This window comes from Notechis scutatus, chromosome 1, assembly GCF_049901735.1.
Source record: "Notechis scutatus isolate UNSWTSFEM ecotype Mainland chromosome 1, rNotScu1.2, whole genome shotgun sequence".
In the NCBI taxonomy this organism is placed as follows: domain Eukaryota; kingdom Metazoa; phylum Chordata; class Lepidosauria; order Squamata; family Elapidae; genus Notechis; species Notechis scutatus.
Genome location: NC_142009.1, coordinates 300613539 through 300631462, shown reverse-complemented (window position 1 = coordinate 300631462; position 17924 = coordinate 300613539). Strand labels below are relative to the sequence as shown.

At 38.4% G+C, this 17924-nt stretch overlaps 1 protein-coding gene across 2 annotated transcripts in view; it reads left to right on the top strand.

Moving 5' to 3' along the window:
* Positions 1 to 2672: 2672 nt before the first annotated feature.
* FBLN5 (fibulin 5) overlaps positions 2673 to 17924 on the top strand; it is a 54028-nt gene continuing 38776 nt past the window's right edge. Inside the window, exons 1-5 of one of the 2 annotated variants that reach the window (XM_087952082.1) lie at positions 2673 to 2850; positions 2952 to 2976; positions 6910 to 6964; positions 7249 to 7300; positions 13735 to 13983. In XM_087952082.1, coding sequence (XP_087808208.1) covers positions 2814 to 2850; positions 2952 to 2976; positions 6910 to 6964; positions 7249 to 7300; positions 13735 to 13983 — 418 coding nt within the window. In that variant the 5' untranslated portion in view covers positions 2673 to 2813. The remainder of the gene's footprint in view (positions 2851 to 2951; positions 2977 to 6909; positions 6965 to 7248; positions 7301 to 13734; positions 13984 to 17924) is intronic. The other variant, XM_026679200.2, reaches the window with a different exon arrangement.

Here is a 17924-nt window from a genome sequence, read left to right as displayed (position 1 = left end):
AAAAGAAAACAACTGAAGATGACATCTGTGGCAGTTAGAACTCTAGCAGTAAAAGAACAAAGGATAAAAATATCTATAAATATAATTCATATAGTAGAATAGAATAGAATAGAATAGAATAGAATAGAATAGAATAGAATAGAATAGAATAGAATAGAATAGAAGTAATTATTTGACTGCTTTTTCAAGTAAATGTGAATATTTTAAAAATTCAAATCAAAGAATTTCTCAAAATGCATTTTAAGGTAGAATTATAGTAAAATTCAATTGATGAATCAACTTATGTCTTAGTACTGAATTTACTACTTTTTTTCTCCATCAATAGTTAGTGGTTGTTAATTCACAATTTATTGGCATTGGTCAGAGGAAAATATTGATTTAAGTTTGATGTAAACAGTAAGATGTTCTTTGCTACAGAAATCACAAAGTACTCATTTCATCATATAACTCAGAATTTAGTTGAAGTGCATAATGATTTAAAATTTCTCCTATTGATTATTGTTAATAGGAGTCCATAAATGAAGCTTTTAAATGGTTGTTTCAGTGTTTTCATGAATATTGAACATATTAAGTGTTTTGTAATTTCAGATTTAACTCTCATAAAAAGCGAGTATGTCACATAACCTGCAAATGTTAACAAAATTAAAACCACAAAACCTGGCTTTAAACTTCAAATATTTTGACCCATGGAGGATGTAATTCTTCATTTCAAAGTTATTTCAAAATGTTTCTTCTAGATATCCATCGCACCTCCCAGTGTAAAAAGAAACCTTCATCATGAAACCATAATACTTTGCACAAAGGAGTACATATTATGGAATGGAAAAAATGAGATTTTATATAATTCATAAAACACATTTTTGAAGAGTGATATTCAAAAGTGAGGGTATAGTTACCATAGTGTTTTTCTGTGAATACTAGAGTGCAATCATACACAGCCTAGGACTCTGCTGTTGCTTCAGTCCAAACATTGTTCAATCTAACACTTATTTTCCAAGTTACTATTGTTTACAATAATAAATTTATCAATTAGCCTAAAATAGTTTCAGCTGTTCTTGTTGGAAGTAGTTTACTAAAGGCAAGATGTTGAATGGAATTTTTATAATCATATACAATGAAACTCCTCAGAATTGCCAGTGTTTAATTGCAGTGCAAGTTATCTGTACAGTTGGAACCTTGTAAAAGATACAGCAGGTTTTAGTGACTTAAAGAGAAATGTTTCAGTCACACTCTTATGTGCACCTTATCATTGTTTGCACAGATTTAGTATGCAATTTGTGGCATTCTAGATTTTAGTTCCCTCAGAAGTATGGTCATTGATGATATGATGATGGGAATACAATTTTTGCTTAACTCTGCCTTTGTGCAGTGTGTGCACTCAGTCAATATTATACATTTTCCATATATCTCTGTGCCATCTAGTAACCAGCCAGCAGACTTTTATACTGCATGCTGCAAATAAGTTGGAATCTTTCTGGAAGGGACGAATGAGTTTTGAGTTACTGTAGAGGAAGATAAATCATGTGATGTATGGCTACTATATCAGGTTTGCAAAAATCCAAGGAACCTCAAGGTGGCAGCAAAGAGACCCAGAACCCCCACACCCACCACCATATAGTGGATAGATTTTAGCAATACATATATGGCAGTTTAGCAATACACATATGTATTACATATCTGTAGTGGACAGCTTTTAGCAATACATATGTGATGCTAATCCTGCACTTCGGCAAAGTGAAGTCTTCATCTCAGTATATACTCTTACAGAAAGGGCATAAATGGAAATGTCAATAGGGTATAAAAGTTTTTCAAACATTTTAATTATTTGCATATTTTGAATAACATACAATACAGTAGTTATTTCTGACCCTTGAGGCAATTGACAGTGTTAACCTTCTAACAAATCATTGGATGAAGCCATTTCCCATATATTCTATTGGCAAGAAATGGTTGACACTGGAGAAGAGATTGAGCCTCAAGTAAGGTCATTCTCAAGCAGACTTTCACAACCTGATTCCTTCTAAATATGCTGGGGCTACAATTCTAGAATTCCCAGGCAGTCAAGACTCTATAGAGCACGGGTGTCAAACTTGCGGCATCATGTTGCCATCATGTGATGTATCACAACATTTTCCCCCTTTGCAGAGCTGAGGTGGGTGTGACACATTCAGCCTGTGGGCCACCAGTTTGACATCCCTACTCTAGAGCAGGGGTGTCCAACCTTGGCAACTTTAAGACTTGTGGACTTCAACTCCCAGAATTCCTCAGCCAGCAAAGCTGGCTGAGGAATTCTGGGAGTTGAAGTCCACAAGTCTTAAAGTTGCCAAGGTTGGACACCCCTGCTCTAGAGGAACAACTCAGTATTTGCAGATATCTCCAGAAGATCTTGATAGAAGTTGATTGCTCATACCAGTGTTGCCAGACCTTCAATATGCTTGCTTAAGAAGTGTTCCCCTTGCTTTTATTTATTTCATTTTATTTTTCATCTGACAGGCTTCTTAGGAGTGTTGTAAGTCTAGCCAGTTGGTGAGCTCTCTAATCTAAACCAGCTGTTCCTAGATTGAGGCCTCCCATGCATTGTTTTAACATACTTAGAAAATGAAGTATTCATTTTTAACATTCCTCCTCCAATTGGTTTAATGTTGAATTACAGAAGAGAACTAAGCAAAACCAGGTGCTATTGCTGTATTCACTCCAGTGTCTGAGGAGGAGCAGACCTCTCTGATTCCCTTCCCTCTCCTCCCCTCCCTCCTCCTTCCTTCCCCTTCTTTCCCTCATTCTTTCTGTCTCTCTTTCTCTCTCCCCGTTTCTCTATGATTTGGCCTTTCATTCTCTGGAAATTAAATGATGGTAGGTCTGAAGTTCTAGCAAAAGATTTAATGTACAAAAGTATTTTTAGATATTCAGCTGTACAGGCATTATTGTTTTACCTTCTTGGCTTTATTCATCAGTTTTGGACATGACAGCATTTAAAAGGTATGTTCTGTGCATTACGTTACTATTTTGTTTCTTTTTTGATAGTTTGCTGAATGCAGTTCTGAGTCAGCTACTTAAGTTATACATCCCATTATATTTGCAAGAGATTGTACGGGAGAGGGGAGGAATAATTTTATTCCTTTAGTATTATGCAGATCTAACATCTGACAGTATGCCTCTTTATACTGAATTCAGCATATCACTGGAGCCATTTACAGAATCTATGAAAAGTTTTTGTGCAGAAGTGCATCAACATTTATTGTAGCTCAAAATCAGTTTACAGCAGCGGACTGTGTTTTTAAAAAATATTTTCCACTAATATGCTGCTGACTAAATCAATTTATCCTGAGGGAACTGTACAGACATATCAAATACTGTGGCTATTATTTTTTCCTGTGAAGATAACTCTCTTGAAGACGTAGTTCCAGACTGAACTCTTATAGGAGAATATTTCTCTTATTTTTTCAAAGCAGGGGAAAATATAGCTGAGCAAAGAGGACGTAACTGAAATTATAAAGAAAGATTGGATTGGTTTTTATATTGCTATTTACTATTTCTATAGCTGTGCTCAGTATTCTTTATGGAATTTCATAAAAGAAAGATCGCTGCACTAAAGAATGTATAGTTTAAATTTGGAATAGAAGACACGACCGAGGAAGGGATACAAAAATAAAGGGGAAAAATATCTGGCACCTTCAGTTACATGCTATTAGATTTACTTTCCTTCAGGTATGGCCTTTTTTTCTTTTAATGCCTACGAAAATGACTTCCTGTTAAGCAGTGGACACAACTAAGAGGAACGTCAAAATAACATTTTTAACGTAGAGTTTTTCTATCTCAGGAGGGAAGATTATTTAATGACTGGCTATTATAGGAAAGATTCTGGATTCAGCAGAATTTTTCCTGCTCTAATAGAGTAATTATTTATTTTCATATGTTCCAGTCATGCAAATTTCTTATGAGATACGACTCTAATCCATATATGTTTGCAGTCATTGGGAGACATGAATTTGCTTGTCAGGGTGCCTAGATTGGTTGCAATGTCTGGTTGAATTGGACACTGGATGTCGCCTATGATCAGTTTGTTTTTCTTACTTTTTGTCCTGTGAAGTGACTCTTCCATGAACAGAACAGAATAACAAAGTTGAAAGGAACCTTGGAGGTCTTCTAATCCAACCCCCTGCACAAGCAGGAGAGCCTATACCATTCCAGACAAGTGGTTATCTCTTCTTAAAATCTTCCAGTGATGGAACACCCACAAGCCATTCCACTGGTTAATTGTTATCACTGTTAGAAATTTTCTCCTTAGTTCTAGGTTGCTTCTCTCCTTGATTAGTTTCCATCCATTGCTTCTTGATTTGTCTTCTAGTGGTTTTGAAAATAGATTGATATCCTCTTCTTTGTGGCAGCCTCTTAAATATTGGAACACTACTATCATGTCACCCTTGTTCTTCTTTTCACTAGATTATACATACCCAATTCCTGCAACTAGTCTTTATATATTTTAGCCTCCAGCCCCCTAATCACCTTTGTTACTCTGTTTTCACCCTTCCCAGAATCTCTATATCTTTTTATAATAGGGTGACCAAAACTGATCCAATATTCTAAGTGTGGTCTTACTAAAACCACAATCTTACAATCTTCCTTGGAATATAATCTTCCTTTGGGATATGCAGCCTGCCTTTGGACTTGCACCATCTCTTGGAAAGATTTTAAGAGAAACAAAGTACAGCAGGAAATGATGGGTGGTATGGAAAGTTCTCCCAGATGGGTACCTCTGGTTATGTTGGGACTACAACTTCCAACATTCTCACCTATTTTCCCTGCTCAGATTCTGCTGCTTTCAGTCCTCGTCCATATCAATGGCTGTCTTCCTGTTGAGCCATGGATTTTTCCTTGGTGATGAACCATGGATTTTTCCTTGGTGAAAAAAATATGATGAGAGGACCATTCAGAACTGGGGACAAAAACAGCTGTAAAGGAAAGGATGAAAATTCATCTGAATTGAAGCTACCTTTCTCAGTAATCTTCCTCAGTGTGGTTCCCTCTAGAATGCTTAGACTGTAACTCCAAGAATCCCTGGCCAACAGGATACCTGAGACATATAGTCCTAATCTTTCTAGAGGGAAATTGCTACCACAGGCTGTTCGGTTGGAGATCCCAATTCCTCAGATATGGGAGCATACTGTGTACATTTTGTCTCTGAGCTGTTAGTCTCCTGGCTATTTGAGACCTGATTTCAGGCTCTGTTATATATAACACTAGCTCGATACTCGTGCTTCGCTACGAAACTATGTGGTCAGGTTTAGTTTTTGGGGAGAAAAATAAAGGGGGGGGGGATTCTGCCTACCAGCATCAATTGGTATTCATCTGGCTAGCGTCCTATCAGTGTGTGAGAGAGTTGAGGGCTATTTTGAAGCTGAAAGAGAATTTGCTGTTTGAGAAAGAAGGAGACAGCAAGGAGCCTGGGTGTGGCTTAGCTCAACTGTTCTGTACTAAAGCTGCTTAGTGCTGTGAAACTAAAACTGAAATTGAAACTCCTCTGCTTGTGTTTTGCATTTGGAACATATTTCTTTTCAGGAGGGGAGGGGAAGTAGAACTCCTAAGCATCAGAGCGTGTTAATAATAATATACGAAATACTAATGCTCTGATGGTCAATTCGAAAAATCCTTTCTTAGTGAACACCTAGAAGCCAAGAGACGTGCCAAATTTCAAGTTTGGCTTTACGGTTCTGGAGATTTTGTGATGATGCGTGAGTGGTATTTCACTTTTATATATATAGATTTATATATAATTTGAAGCTATCATAAATAAATAAATGGCAAAATAACAGAGACTGATATAGAGTCAGTGTTCTTGGCAATTTCAGTCTCAGTTAATCTGCCATTTGTTTGTTGTTTGGTTATGGTGTCTTTAAATCTGTGTTGATTCTTGACATCTACTTGGACTATCCCTGCAGTTTACTTGGCAAGATTTTTTCAGAATTGGTTTGCCATAGCCTTCTTCCTAAGGTTGAGTGTCAGGCTCGTCCCAGCTTGGGCATTCAGGCAAAAAAGACCTTTGACTCCTTTTGTAGCAAAAGGTATATTTTTAATAAAGCCAAATGGTTACAACATAAGCAAAGCTGGATTGCAATATTCCCATTCAAACCTGCATTTTCCCCCATTTCCTGGGTCCTCTCCCCTTGAACAGCTCACAAGTGTCCAATAATATTAAATTTTGGTGTTTTGGTAACAGCTTTAAGGTTTGGCACCTCTTTGGTGTAGTTTCGCATCCCTTTCTCATGCTCCTATCCTTGGATGTGCCAGTCTGTTCCGGATTGGCACCTCTGGTGCCTGTCATCCTTCCCCCTACATTCTCTCTCTCTCCCTCCTCCCACATTTTATGGCAGGATGCCAGCTAAGCAAAACAGGCTGAAGGCAGACCTGACACTGAGAGAGACTGAGTGGCCCAAAGTCACCCAGCTGATTTTGTGCTTAAGCCAGAATTCAAATTCTCAGTCTCTTTTTTTACCCTGTCTCTGTTGTTTTTATAAATAACTCAAGGCAGAGAACATACTTAATACTCCTTTCCCCCTCTAATTTCTATGAGGTAAATTGGGCTGAAAGAGAGTGGCTGGCACAAAGTCACTCATCACAGTTTCCTGTTTTCTAGCCTGGTGCCTTAATCATCAGATCAAACTGACTCTCCTGGTTTTTTTGTTTGTTTCAAGTTTGTTGCATTGTATATATCAGCAATGTTTACTGTGCTGTATGGGAACTCTGGTTCAGCCACATTAAAGGTTCTGGATTCTCATTCTTGCTTTAGACACACTTTTTTTTTCTCATGCAATTTTGAAAGCTGTGCTATTGTGTTTAAAAACAGCTGGTTTCTATTTACTTCAAATTGCCTTGGCAAATATGCATATACTCACTTTGTTATACCTCTTGCAGGTTAATGCCCATTTTCGTGGCTATTGGCTGCCTCATTAGTCATGGAACAACTCAGGTGAGATACAGACTGTGTGAGAAAGAAGGGAATGGATTACATGGGGTGGCATAGGGGAAAGAGAAAAATAACACAATATTAGATTCATTATAATCTTTACCAAATATAAAAAAAATGCATGTGGCTGTGTCATCTCATCTTGCCAGCTTTTGTTCAGTTAGCGATCAGGTTCTTTTCATGTCTATTGCTACCAAAGGAAAAAGAAAACATGATATTCCCTCTGATTTATAATTTTGCATTCTTCCAATTGTTCATTGTCTGATCCTCTTTTCTTTTCTGTTCAGCAACAATGCTCAAATGGCTTTGAGATGGATCGTGTGTCAGGCCAATGCTTAGGTAAGATTTTTATTATATCAGTTCCTCTCAGCTAATACTGTAATATAAGCCAGGGGTGTCACTCAATTTCATTGAGGGCCGCATTAGGACTGATTGATCTCAGGGGGCCGGGTGAGTGTGGCCAACTGGGTGGGCGTGGCCAGATTGATGCCACTCACTGGGCGTGGCTGACTGGGTGGGCTTGACAATCTGACTGGATGGGCGTGGCCAGCTTGATCCCACTCCCCAACCTGCTGGCATATTTCCTCTTTGCATTAAGTAGACTGGGCCGAAGGCATGCTGGCCCGATGTTTCCTCTTCACATTGGATAGACCAGGCCCAGTGGTGGATTAAGGCTCACTGATGCCCTAAGCACTGACAAATCTTGGTGCCCCCCTCCTTTGTACATACTGTACAAACGAAGCCATATTCGTTTGGGCCTGGTGCCCCCCTTTGGGCCTGGTGCCCTAAGCACATGCTTACTCTGCTTAATGATTAATACACCACTGACCAGACCGAAGTGACATGGGTGGACTGGGCCAAAATGACATGGGTAGACTGGGCTGAAACGATATGGGCGCACCCCTTACATTTTCTAGGACGCCCCTGCGGGCCGCATCCAGCTATGGGCCTTGAGTGTGACACCCCTGTTATAAGCAGTGTGTGCTGGAAACTTTGGGCTATGTTTATATTCTTCAATATGAAAAGGTATGATTTATTAATTACATCTTCAAATGAACAAGACTGGATTCAACTAATTTAATTGGAACTGACCATAAAATGGAAGAATCAATTACTTGATTGCTGAATTTGAAATATAACATCCAATATAGCTACAAAAAGACTAATTCTGAAGTTCTGCTTTATAACCAAAGAAATAAAACAAGAGCAAAAAGTAAATAGAACTACTGCTATTGAAAGCCTGCAGTGAAAATATTAAATAGAGATATAGAACTAAGACATTATGGAGCTTATGGAAGAAAAATATTTATTTGTTTATTAAACAGATTTATATACACTGCTCAAAAAAATAAAGGGAACACTTAAACAACACAATGTAACTCCAAGTCAATCACACTTCTGTGAAAACTGTCCACTTAGGTAGCAACACTGATTGACAATCAATTTCACATGCTGTTGCGCAAATGGAATAGGCAACAGGTGGAAAGCCTAGGCAGTTAGCAAGACATCCCCAATAAAGGAGTGGTTCTGCAGGTGGTGACCACAGACCACTTCTCAGTTCCTATGCTTTCTGGCTGATGGTTTGGTCACTTTTGAATGCTGGCAGTGCTTTCATTCTAGTGGTAGCATGAGACAGAGTCTACAACCCACACAAGTGGTTCAGGTAGTGCAGCTCATCCAGGATGGCACATCAATGCGAGCTGTGGCAAGAAGGTTTGCTGTGTCTGTCAGCGTAGTGTCCAGAGCATGGAGACGCTACCAGGAGACAGGCCAGTACATCAGGAAACGTGGAGGAGGCCGTAGGAGGGCAACAACCCAGCATCAGGACCGCTACCTCCACCTTTGTGCAAGGAGAGGCAGGAGGAGCACTGCCAGAGCCCTGCAAAATGACCTCCAGCGGGCCACAAATGTGCATGTGGCTGCTCAAACGGTCAGAAACAGACTCCATGAGGGTGGTATGAGGGCCCGACGTCCACAGGTGAGGGTTGTGCTTACAGCCCAACACCGTGCAGGACGTTTGACATTTGCCAGAGAACACCAAGATTGGCAAATTTGCCACTGGTGCCCTGTGCTCTTCACAGATGAAAGCAGGTTCACACTGAGCACATGTGACAGACATGACAGGGTCTGGAGACGACGTGGAGAACGTTCTGCTGCCTGCAACATCCTCCAGCATGACCGGTTTGGCAGTGGGTCAGTAATGGTGTGGGGTGGCATTTCTTTAGGGGGGCACACAGCCCTCCATGTGCTCGCTAGAGGTAGCCTGACTGCCATTAGATACCGAGATGAGATCTTCAGACCCCTTGTGAAATCATATGCTGGTGCGGTTGGCCCTGGGTTCCTCCTAATGCAAGATAATGCTAGACCTCATGTGGCTGGAGTGCGTCAGCAGTTCCTGCAAGATGAAGGCATTGATGCTATGGACTGGCCCACCTGTTCCCCAGACCTGAATCCAATTGAGCACATTTGGGACATCATGTCTCGCTCCATCCATCAACGCCACATTGCACTACAGACTGTCTAGGAGTTGGGGGATGCTTTAGTCCAGGTGTGGGAGGAGATCCCTCAGGAGACCATCCATCACCTCATCAGGAGCATGCCCAGGCATTGTAGGGAGGTCATACAGGCACGTGGAGGCCACACCCACTACTGAACCTCCTTTTGACTTGTTTTAAGGACATTACATCAAAGTTGGATCAGCCTGTAATGTTTTTTCCACTTTAATTTTGAGTGTAACTCCAAATCCAGACCTCCATGGGTTGCTAAATTTGATTTCCATTGATAATTTTTGGGTGATTTTATTGTCAGCACATTCAACTCTGTAATGAACAAAGTATTTAATAAGAATATTTCATTCATTCAGATCTAGGATGTCTTATTTTTGTGTTCCCTTTATTTTTTTGAGCAGTGTAGTTGCACACAATGACTAGGTGACATACAACATTAAAAATGCACAGTTAAAATTTTACAGTTCAACACACACAAACCCAACTCTCACCACCTGCAATGGCCACAACACAATCAGACAAACTATTTATTAAAAAGATTTATAGAGCAATGTACTTAGATAGTACATTGATTCTGATGCAAATCTAATAATCAACAAAATGACAGCTTTCTTCCCTCATCACATCAGTCTGACTTTTAAATAATGGAATAATTCAAGTAATACCAATATGACATAAGTATCTCTAAATACTATCTAGCATGCTTTGCTAACTTAATGTCCTCCAGATGTATAGCCTGCATATCTCATTATCATTACCAGCCAGGCACAACAAATGTTCATCCTGTTTACAAGTGATGGCAGTTGTCATCCATGACACTGGGCAGGAATTAAGTCATAGCAGTTTAGAAAAATTAATTCTCTGAAACAAGAATGCCTGAAACTCAAGGACCACCAGACCTTTAGGTATAGACATGAGAAGACCTCTAAACAGCTTGGTCAAATCATAATCATTTTACAACAGAAAAAGAAAACTAGAAATAATTGTTTTAAAATATTTAATTAATTAAATGCATTGATGATATAGTTAAAATGTCAATTATATTAAATCCAACTCATTTTTTTCTCCTGGCTCCATCCTCTTCATTGATCTGTCTCTCACTGGTTTTTGGAGTACGACCATTCACAGGCAACATTTGGCTTCTGGGTCACTTTGGCCCTGCCTAAACAATGCAAGAGACTTAGTGGTCTCCTCTCCTAATCATCCAACCATTTCAGTATGCGAGTGGGCTCTTTGTGCACCAAATGCTACAAGCGAGTTTTGAGAAATTGCAGCTTCCTCTTCTTCTTCCTCTTCATTATTGTTGTTATTCATATAGGCAACTTTATTTGCCATCAAAGATAAATCAAACATAAACACAAATTTATAAAGCATTATTCAACTCTAATAGGAGCTAATCTCATCCAAGGATCATGCTGAATAAGCTTTTATCTAGGTTTTTGCAGCCTTTGCCCAGAATCTGCTATTCTAAGCGTTATGTGATCAATCATAAAGGGTCAGAATGCATATCTCCTGCTGTGGAAAAGAAGTCATGATTTTCAAATGCTAATGATGCTGCATGTATATATCCCAGCCTTTGCATTCTTTCTCTCAGAAGGGACACACAGATGCACGCATGTTCAAATAATATTGGTTTATTGTTCTAAATGGGAATAGCCTTTGTTCTCCAAAATGGCTGTTGTTCTCTGATCTTATTCTTCAGCTTGTTCATGCCTTTCTGAAGTCAGTTTACAGTTTAATATTCCATGAAAGTGCCTAAGATGTTGCTGAGAGCTAACAGAAGATCCTAAATGAATCTTCAAGAATTCAACATTTTGCGCTGTTTACACAAAAAAGAATATAAGACATGTGAAATTCTAGATCAAGAGCCAGGTTTTACAACTGCCAAATCAAACCTTTGCTGTCTTCAGAAAAAAAAGCCAACCTAAAACGTGTGTGCCAGTGCTATGACTTGAACAGGAAAATGCTGTCATGTTTGTAATTAGAAATAAAACTCTATGTTAGTGGAAGAACAGGAAATCAGACCATTTCTATTTTTATTGGAAACAAAGAGCAAGGTAAGCTGGATTTTTACTCAGCGGATACTAAAATAGGGTCAAATTAGTCCATGCCTTAATATATGGGGTGATCACAGCCAACTATGGGTATTCACCAAACCATGGTTTTGCAAACGTCTTAATTCACAAATCACATGTGCCAAAATGAAACAATCCACTTTATGAAAGATAAATCAGTCTAGGGCTGGACATAAATTTATAATCTGACCTACACTTTGTTAATATAAGTCATCTATCTATAGTGTACTAAATACATCATAACTAGGTTTGGACAATATGATAAGATATGTGGGGTCCTTAGTGCTCTCTGATCTTGCATGTTTTCTTCCAGACGTTTCTTTATCCAACTAAATAGCATCATCAGCGTTAGTAGGGAGTAAGGTAGCACTCTGGGGTAGCAATGTCTGCAAAAAAACAACCAAGCTCCAAGAGCAGCAAGCACCCCACAGTTCAACCATGAGCTACAAATATTCTCTTCCATGATAAGATCTAAATCTGATTAAAACAATAGCATCTGGACTCATACAATATATTAAGCCAAAGATATGTATTTCATTATAACTTAGCATGATGAGTGAAGTCAGTTGTAATGTGAGGGCTTGTGTTGGAGGAAAAGGTTTGAGAAGATTTTCCCTGAATGTTCCTCCCACTGTATTAACTTACCTCTGTCTGTCACCCAACCATATGAGGATTAAAAGATCTCACTCACCCACCCAGCCTCATGCAATAGCTTTTAAGGGACATAGGAAATTGCAATAAAGGGAAGGGTCTTAATGGCTTTGCCTATGAAGCACTCTGTAAATTGAGATTAATAACCTGGATCAGTACCATTGTACAGTATTTGAATTTTGCTTGGGAAATATCAAGAGCTTTTAGAACATAATAGTTAGGAAACAGTCAATCAATCAATCAATTAATCAGAATAGAGCTGAAAGGGATCTTAGAAGTCCAACCCCCTGCTCAATCAAGTGACCTTATACCATTTCAAACAGGCGGCTGTCCAATCTTTTCTTAAAGCTCTAGTGAAGAAACACCTAAACTTCTGAAGGCAAGCTGTTCCACTGGTTAGGTTGCTTCTCTCTTTGATTAGTTTCCATCCATTGTCTTGTCTTCTGATGCTTTGGAAAATAACTTGATCCCCTCTTCTTTGCAGCAGTCCCTCAAATACTGGAATACTGCTGTCATGTCACCTCTAGTCTATCTTTTCTCTAGACTAGTGAAACCCAAATCCTGCAACATTCTTCATATGTTTTCATCTCCGGGCCTTTAATCATCTTAGTTGATCTTCTCTGCAATTTTTGCCAAAGTCTCAACATCTTTTTTGTAATTGATGACCAAAAGTGCATGCAGTATTCCAGGTGTGGTCTTACTAAGAATTTATAAAGTGGTACTAATATTTCATGTGATTTTGATTCTACACCTCTGTTTATACAACCAAAGATTGTATTAGCTTTTCTGGCTGCGGTTGCACACTGCTGGCTTATGGAGTCCACTAGGATTCCAAGGTTCCTCTTACAGTTACTTTTTTGAACCAGGTTTTGCCTAATCTGTACTTGTATCCTTGTATCTTTTTCCGGCCCAGGTGTAAAACCTTGCTTTTCTCCACATTAAATTTCATCTTGTTGGATAGGACCCATTGTTCAAGTCTGTCAAGAACTTTTTGGATACTGAGCTTGTCTTCTTGGGTGTTGGCTATCCCTGCCAGCTTAGTGTCATCTACAAATTTGATGAGATCCCCTTCTATTCCCTTATCTAAGCAATATTGGGAGTAAGACCCATTGCACATGCATAGCATTGCTCTGAATATCAATTTAATGGATATATTACTAAACATTAGAAACAGCAACTGACTGAGCTTTCATATATTTGTTTATTTTTTGTACCCATTCTATTTATTATTTGATCTGATTTATTTGTTTGAAATTGGTGGGTTTTGGTCCTTACTGCATTACATGTATTGCATTGGTCAGGAGGGGGATGAATATTATTAAAAACCTGTCTATATCTGTAAACTTCTCCCTTTTTTAATTCATCTCAAAAGAAATCTATACTGAAGTAAATTGAAAATGAAAAGCAGGATAAGTAATTTATGATGTGATTAAAAGTAAATACATTATTTAATTAATTAGCTGTAACAAGTGATCAATCAGACACAAACTATCAATCGTCAGAGACCCAAATTAATCTTTCCATTTCTGTATTATTTCAGATGTTGATGAATGCCGCACTATTGCTGAGGCCTGCAGAGGAGATATGGTGTGTGTCAATCAAAATGGGGGCTATTTATGCATCCCACGAACAAATCCCAACCAGCGATCCCCATATACGAATCCTTACGGACCCAGTTTGTACCCACCGCCTCCAGTCCCAGCTCCTGTTCCAAATTATCCTACTGTGGGAAGAGCACCTCCCATTTGTCGGTTTGGGTATCGAATGAATGAAAACAACCAGTGTGTAGGTAAATAGCGAGGTGTTTCATTTATGCCTCTCGTATAGTTTTTTAGCCTATCACAATTTGCTATCTGAACTGTGTGTGTGAGAGAGAGGAGGGAGACAGATAGAGAGAGACAGAGTACAGGTGGTCCTCAACTTACAACCATTCATTTAGTGACCATTTGAAGTTACAACAGCACTGAAAAAAGTGACTTATGACCGTTTTTCACACTTATGACCATTGCAGCATCCCCAGAGTCACGTGATCAAAATTCAAATGCTTGGCACCTGACTCACATTTATGTCCCAGGGTCATGTGATCACTGTTTTCAACCTTCTGACAAGCAAATTCATTGGGAAAACCAAATTCATTGAACAACTATATTACTAACTTAACAACTGCAGTGATTCACTTGACAGCTGTGGCAAGAAAGATCATAAAATGGGGCATAACTCACTTAGCAAATGTCTCACTTAGTAACATAAATTTTGGGCTCAGTTGTGGTCATTAGTCAAGGGATACCTGTATACATTGGTCCAAGCTTTCATGACTGAGAAGCAAAACACTGTCAAAAGGCCTGTGCAGCATTTTCCTGCTTTATTGTGCCTTGTTTATTTTTCAGAAGGTCAATGGCTTCTGTACCATGTTTGAATTGCTTATTCTGCCAAAGCAAGACATTTATCATGGGGAAATTTTTGTTTTGTTATCTTGTCTTTTGGACTATTACTTTACACATGAGGCATGGAGGTTCATGCTGATGGTTCAAACTGCCAGCTGTTTGAACCGTCTAATTGGGGATAAATAGTAAATATATCTCATTCATGTCCCAACCACCTTCATCAGGAAATACATGATTCCAACTACAACTGTGCTGTTTTCTTTCAGACTTCTTTGTGATTTGTTGGCTTAACAGCTATTTATTTGGGCAATTGCAGCTTCCTTACATTTTTTTTTTTTAGTATACAGGTAGCCCTCATTTAGCAACCACAATTGTCACTGGCAACTTGGTCATTAAGCAACATGGCCATTAAATGAAACCACAAATGTGCTTATAGTTTTAATTCAACTTTTGTTGTTGTAGTTGTTTATAGACCTGCAAAGTTTATAAATGCAAAGATGGGTCATGAAATTGCATTTTCATCTCTTTTGTAAGGGCAAACGGACACTAAAATGAGGCATTCACTAAATGAAGATGACCTGTAATATGCTTCATAGTTGTGGTACAATTTGTTTCGTTTGGGGGAATGTTGCTCAGGGAAGATGCACATTTCTTATCCGGGCAATTTCAATTTAAAGAGTGTTCTATCCATTTTGTAATACTGACTAAAAGAAATAAAGATTAGGTATGTTAATATATTTTGATTATGAAAGTAGGCAACTCCAAGAAAAAGATGGATAGGAGAGAGCACTTTGCTTTGTTCCACAAAGGGTGAGTGGTCAGGAAATAATTCATTTTCTTTTCTTTTCTTTTTAACACATGAAAGAATGAACATGTAGATACTGTTTATTGGATTTTATTTAAATAATACCCCTCCCCTCAACCTGCAAATGACTACGGATCATGATGCCTCATTCTGAGGGAGGACTCCGTTTTGGTCCTATGAATTTTCTTGATTATTAAACAGATACAGTAGCAGCTGCTGAGGATTATCATTAATGGTTCTGTACTGGCATTATGGGTTATCTTAAAATGCACACTTATCCAATTAGTAACTGGAAGTCTTTCAGCTAAAATTAATTCAGGATAAAATTATGTTTTTGAATGTTATTTTGGAATAAACTATTCATGGTAAGAGAGGATTGAAGAGGAGGAAGACTAATGGAATATGCTGAGAACGAAACCTTGGCTAGATAACTTTTTGGAGGCGGTTATTCTGTCCCATGCCAGATGACACTAATAATACTGGTTGTATTTCTTGTTCTTGTTTTAGCTGTATGAAGAAAATCCACAATGCATGCTGGCAACTAAAAAAAATGGTTACACATCCTATGCAATCTGAATATAATCTTCCTAAAATATAGCAACCCCAATGCAGGCTGGTTGGGTATATTCCTTCCCTGTTATGCCATTGCAGGTGACTGCTTTTCCCTGAAAAATAAGTTTGGTGCATTAAATCAGGGGTCCCCAACCCCCGGTCTGTGGACTGGCACTGGTCCACAGCATACCAGCAATCTGGCCACCCAAACAAGTGAAGCCTCAAATGCAGGAAGCACACAAAACCACGCCTTCTCTGGTCCGTGGAAAAAACTTTCTCCACAGAACTGGTCCCTGGTGCCCAAAAGATTGGGAGCCTCTGCATTGAATGCAACAGATGTCATGACAGGTACCATGTCTTCTCATATAAAGATTGATGGAAAATAATCAAGCTAACCAAGTACCTGGTAATCTTTCCCTAATTATGGTTCTTGCTTCTTCGGAACAGCCCTAACCTTTCAAAATTTAGTGTGGCTAAGTTAAAAAGTGTACACATAAAGGATTCCCCTCTCTTTTATTTTTAAGTCCGCACTCCTCACATCTCTCCCTAAGGTCCCCTTGGAAATGTTTCTAATTTTATTTTGGGATGGTGATTCCCTACCCAAAATTAGCCGTCCCAATTTTTTAATCCCACTACATTGGTATTCTTAGCACTTTATGCGTCTTAGTTTCTTTTCTTATTCTTTCTTACAATCAGCCTTTGGATTCAGCCATTCTATTTTTACAGATGTAGAATTGAAGCTGAGGAAGAATGTTTTTTCCCACCCAATGAGTCCATTTTTATGAGCTGGAATTTGAACTACTATTTCAAGTTCCAAATGTAACACCCTGTCCTTTGGCTCTTCTCTTTCTCCGTTTGTTTTTCATTCCTGATTGTTCATCTGGGACTAGAGGCATTAAATTTTAATATGTGTTGTCCCTATTCTTAATCATTTTTAGGATGTTTTTCAGCGTTGAAAGCACTGAAAAAGCACCATCTAGTTCCAAATTACAGATTTATTAAATTTTTAAACAGTTTCTTGGCTTTTCCTTTGCTTGCAGCTCTCCTTTAGTTTTATTCACTTTTATAAATGTGTGGTTAAGAGTTGGTTTCTCAGGACATTAAATTCCATAATGAAAAGCCAGTTTTACTTTCATTGGACAACACAGTCCTCACAATGTAGTGAGACTTCCTGTCATTTAGGCAGGTTCATCATAGTAAGATCAGGTCGAACTGAAAAAAAAACCTGATTTTCAAGGCATGCAGAATTTATTTATATATTATATTTTTGTTCTATTCTTCTTTCTGAGAAATTAGAACAGTGCTCATTTTGCATATTGTTGCCTTTATAAAAATTCCGAGAGAAATGTTCGACTAAAGCCTGAAGCCCAAAGTTTCATTTCTGACAAGATTAAAATCTAGTTTGTTCAAACCTTCCATTGTAGCAACTGGATTTGATTCTCATGTATATGATTTAGAGTGATGTGAACGAACCTCAGAGTAGTTTATTTCCTTCTCTTTCTTCATCAGCCCAGGCTTGCAATTTGCAATGATTAAACATATGAAAAACAAAAGCAATGGATTTTTCTTTCTTCTGACTTCACCCAAGGGCAAAAAAGAACAGGGACCTCTTATATCTGGTGCTTAATTTAAGATTATGTCTAAATGAAGTAAGTAACTCTTATATTTGTTGCTTATTCTCTTTTTCAGATCTCTTTCCTGGCTTACCTTTCATTGCAGTATTCATTTCTCTCTCTCTTTTAGCACTGGCAAAATATGAAATTAATACAGGTTTTAATATTTCTAGTCTATTTTAATATAATTTAGGATAGGAATCATTTCACATACTCAATAAAAAATATCAGGAACAATTAAATTACACTGACCATTAGTAACTTTTGGTTATGTGCCATGAAATAATTGAGACAAAACCATCTGTACAATGCACCAAAAGCTTTTGCAAATATATTTGTGGTCTTGGATTAAGTTGGAGAAGTGACAGGTAGTTCT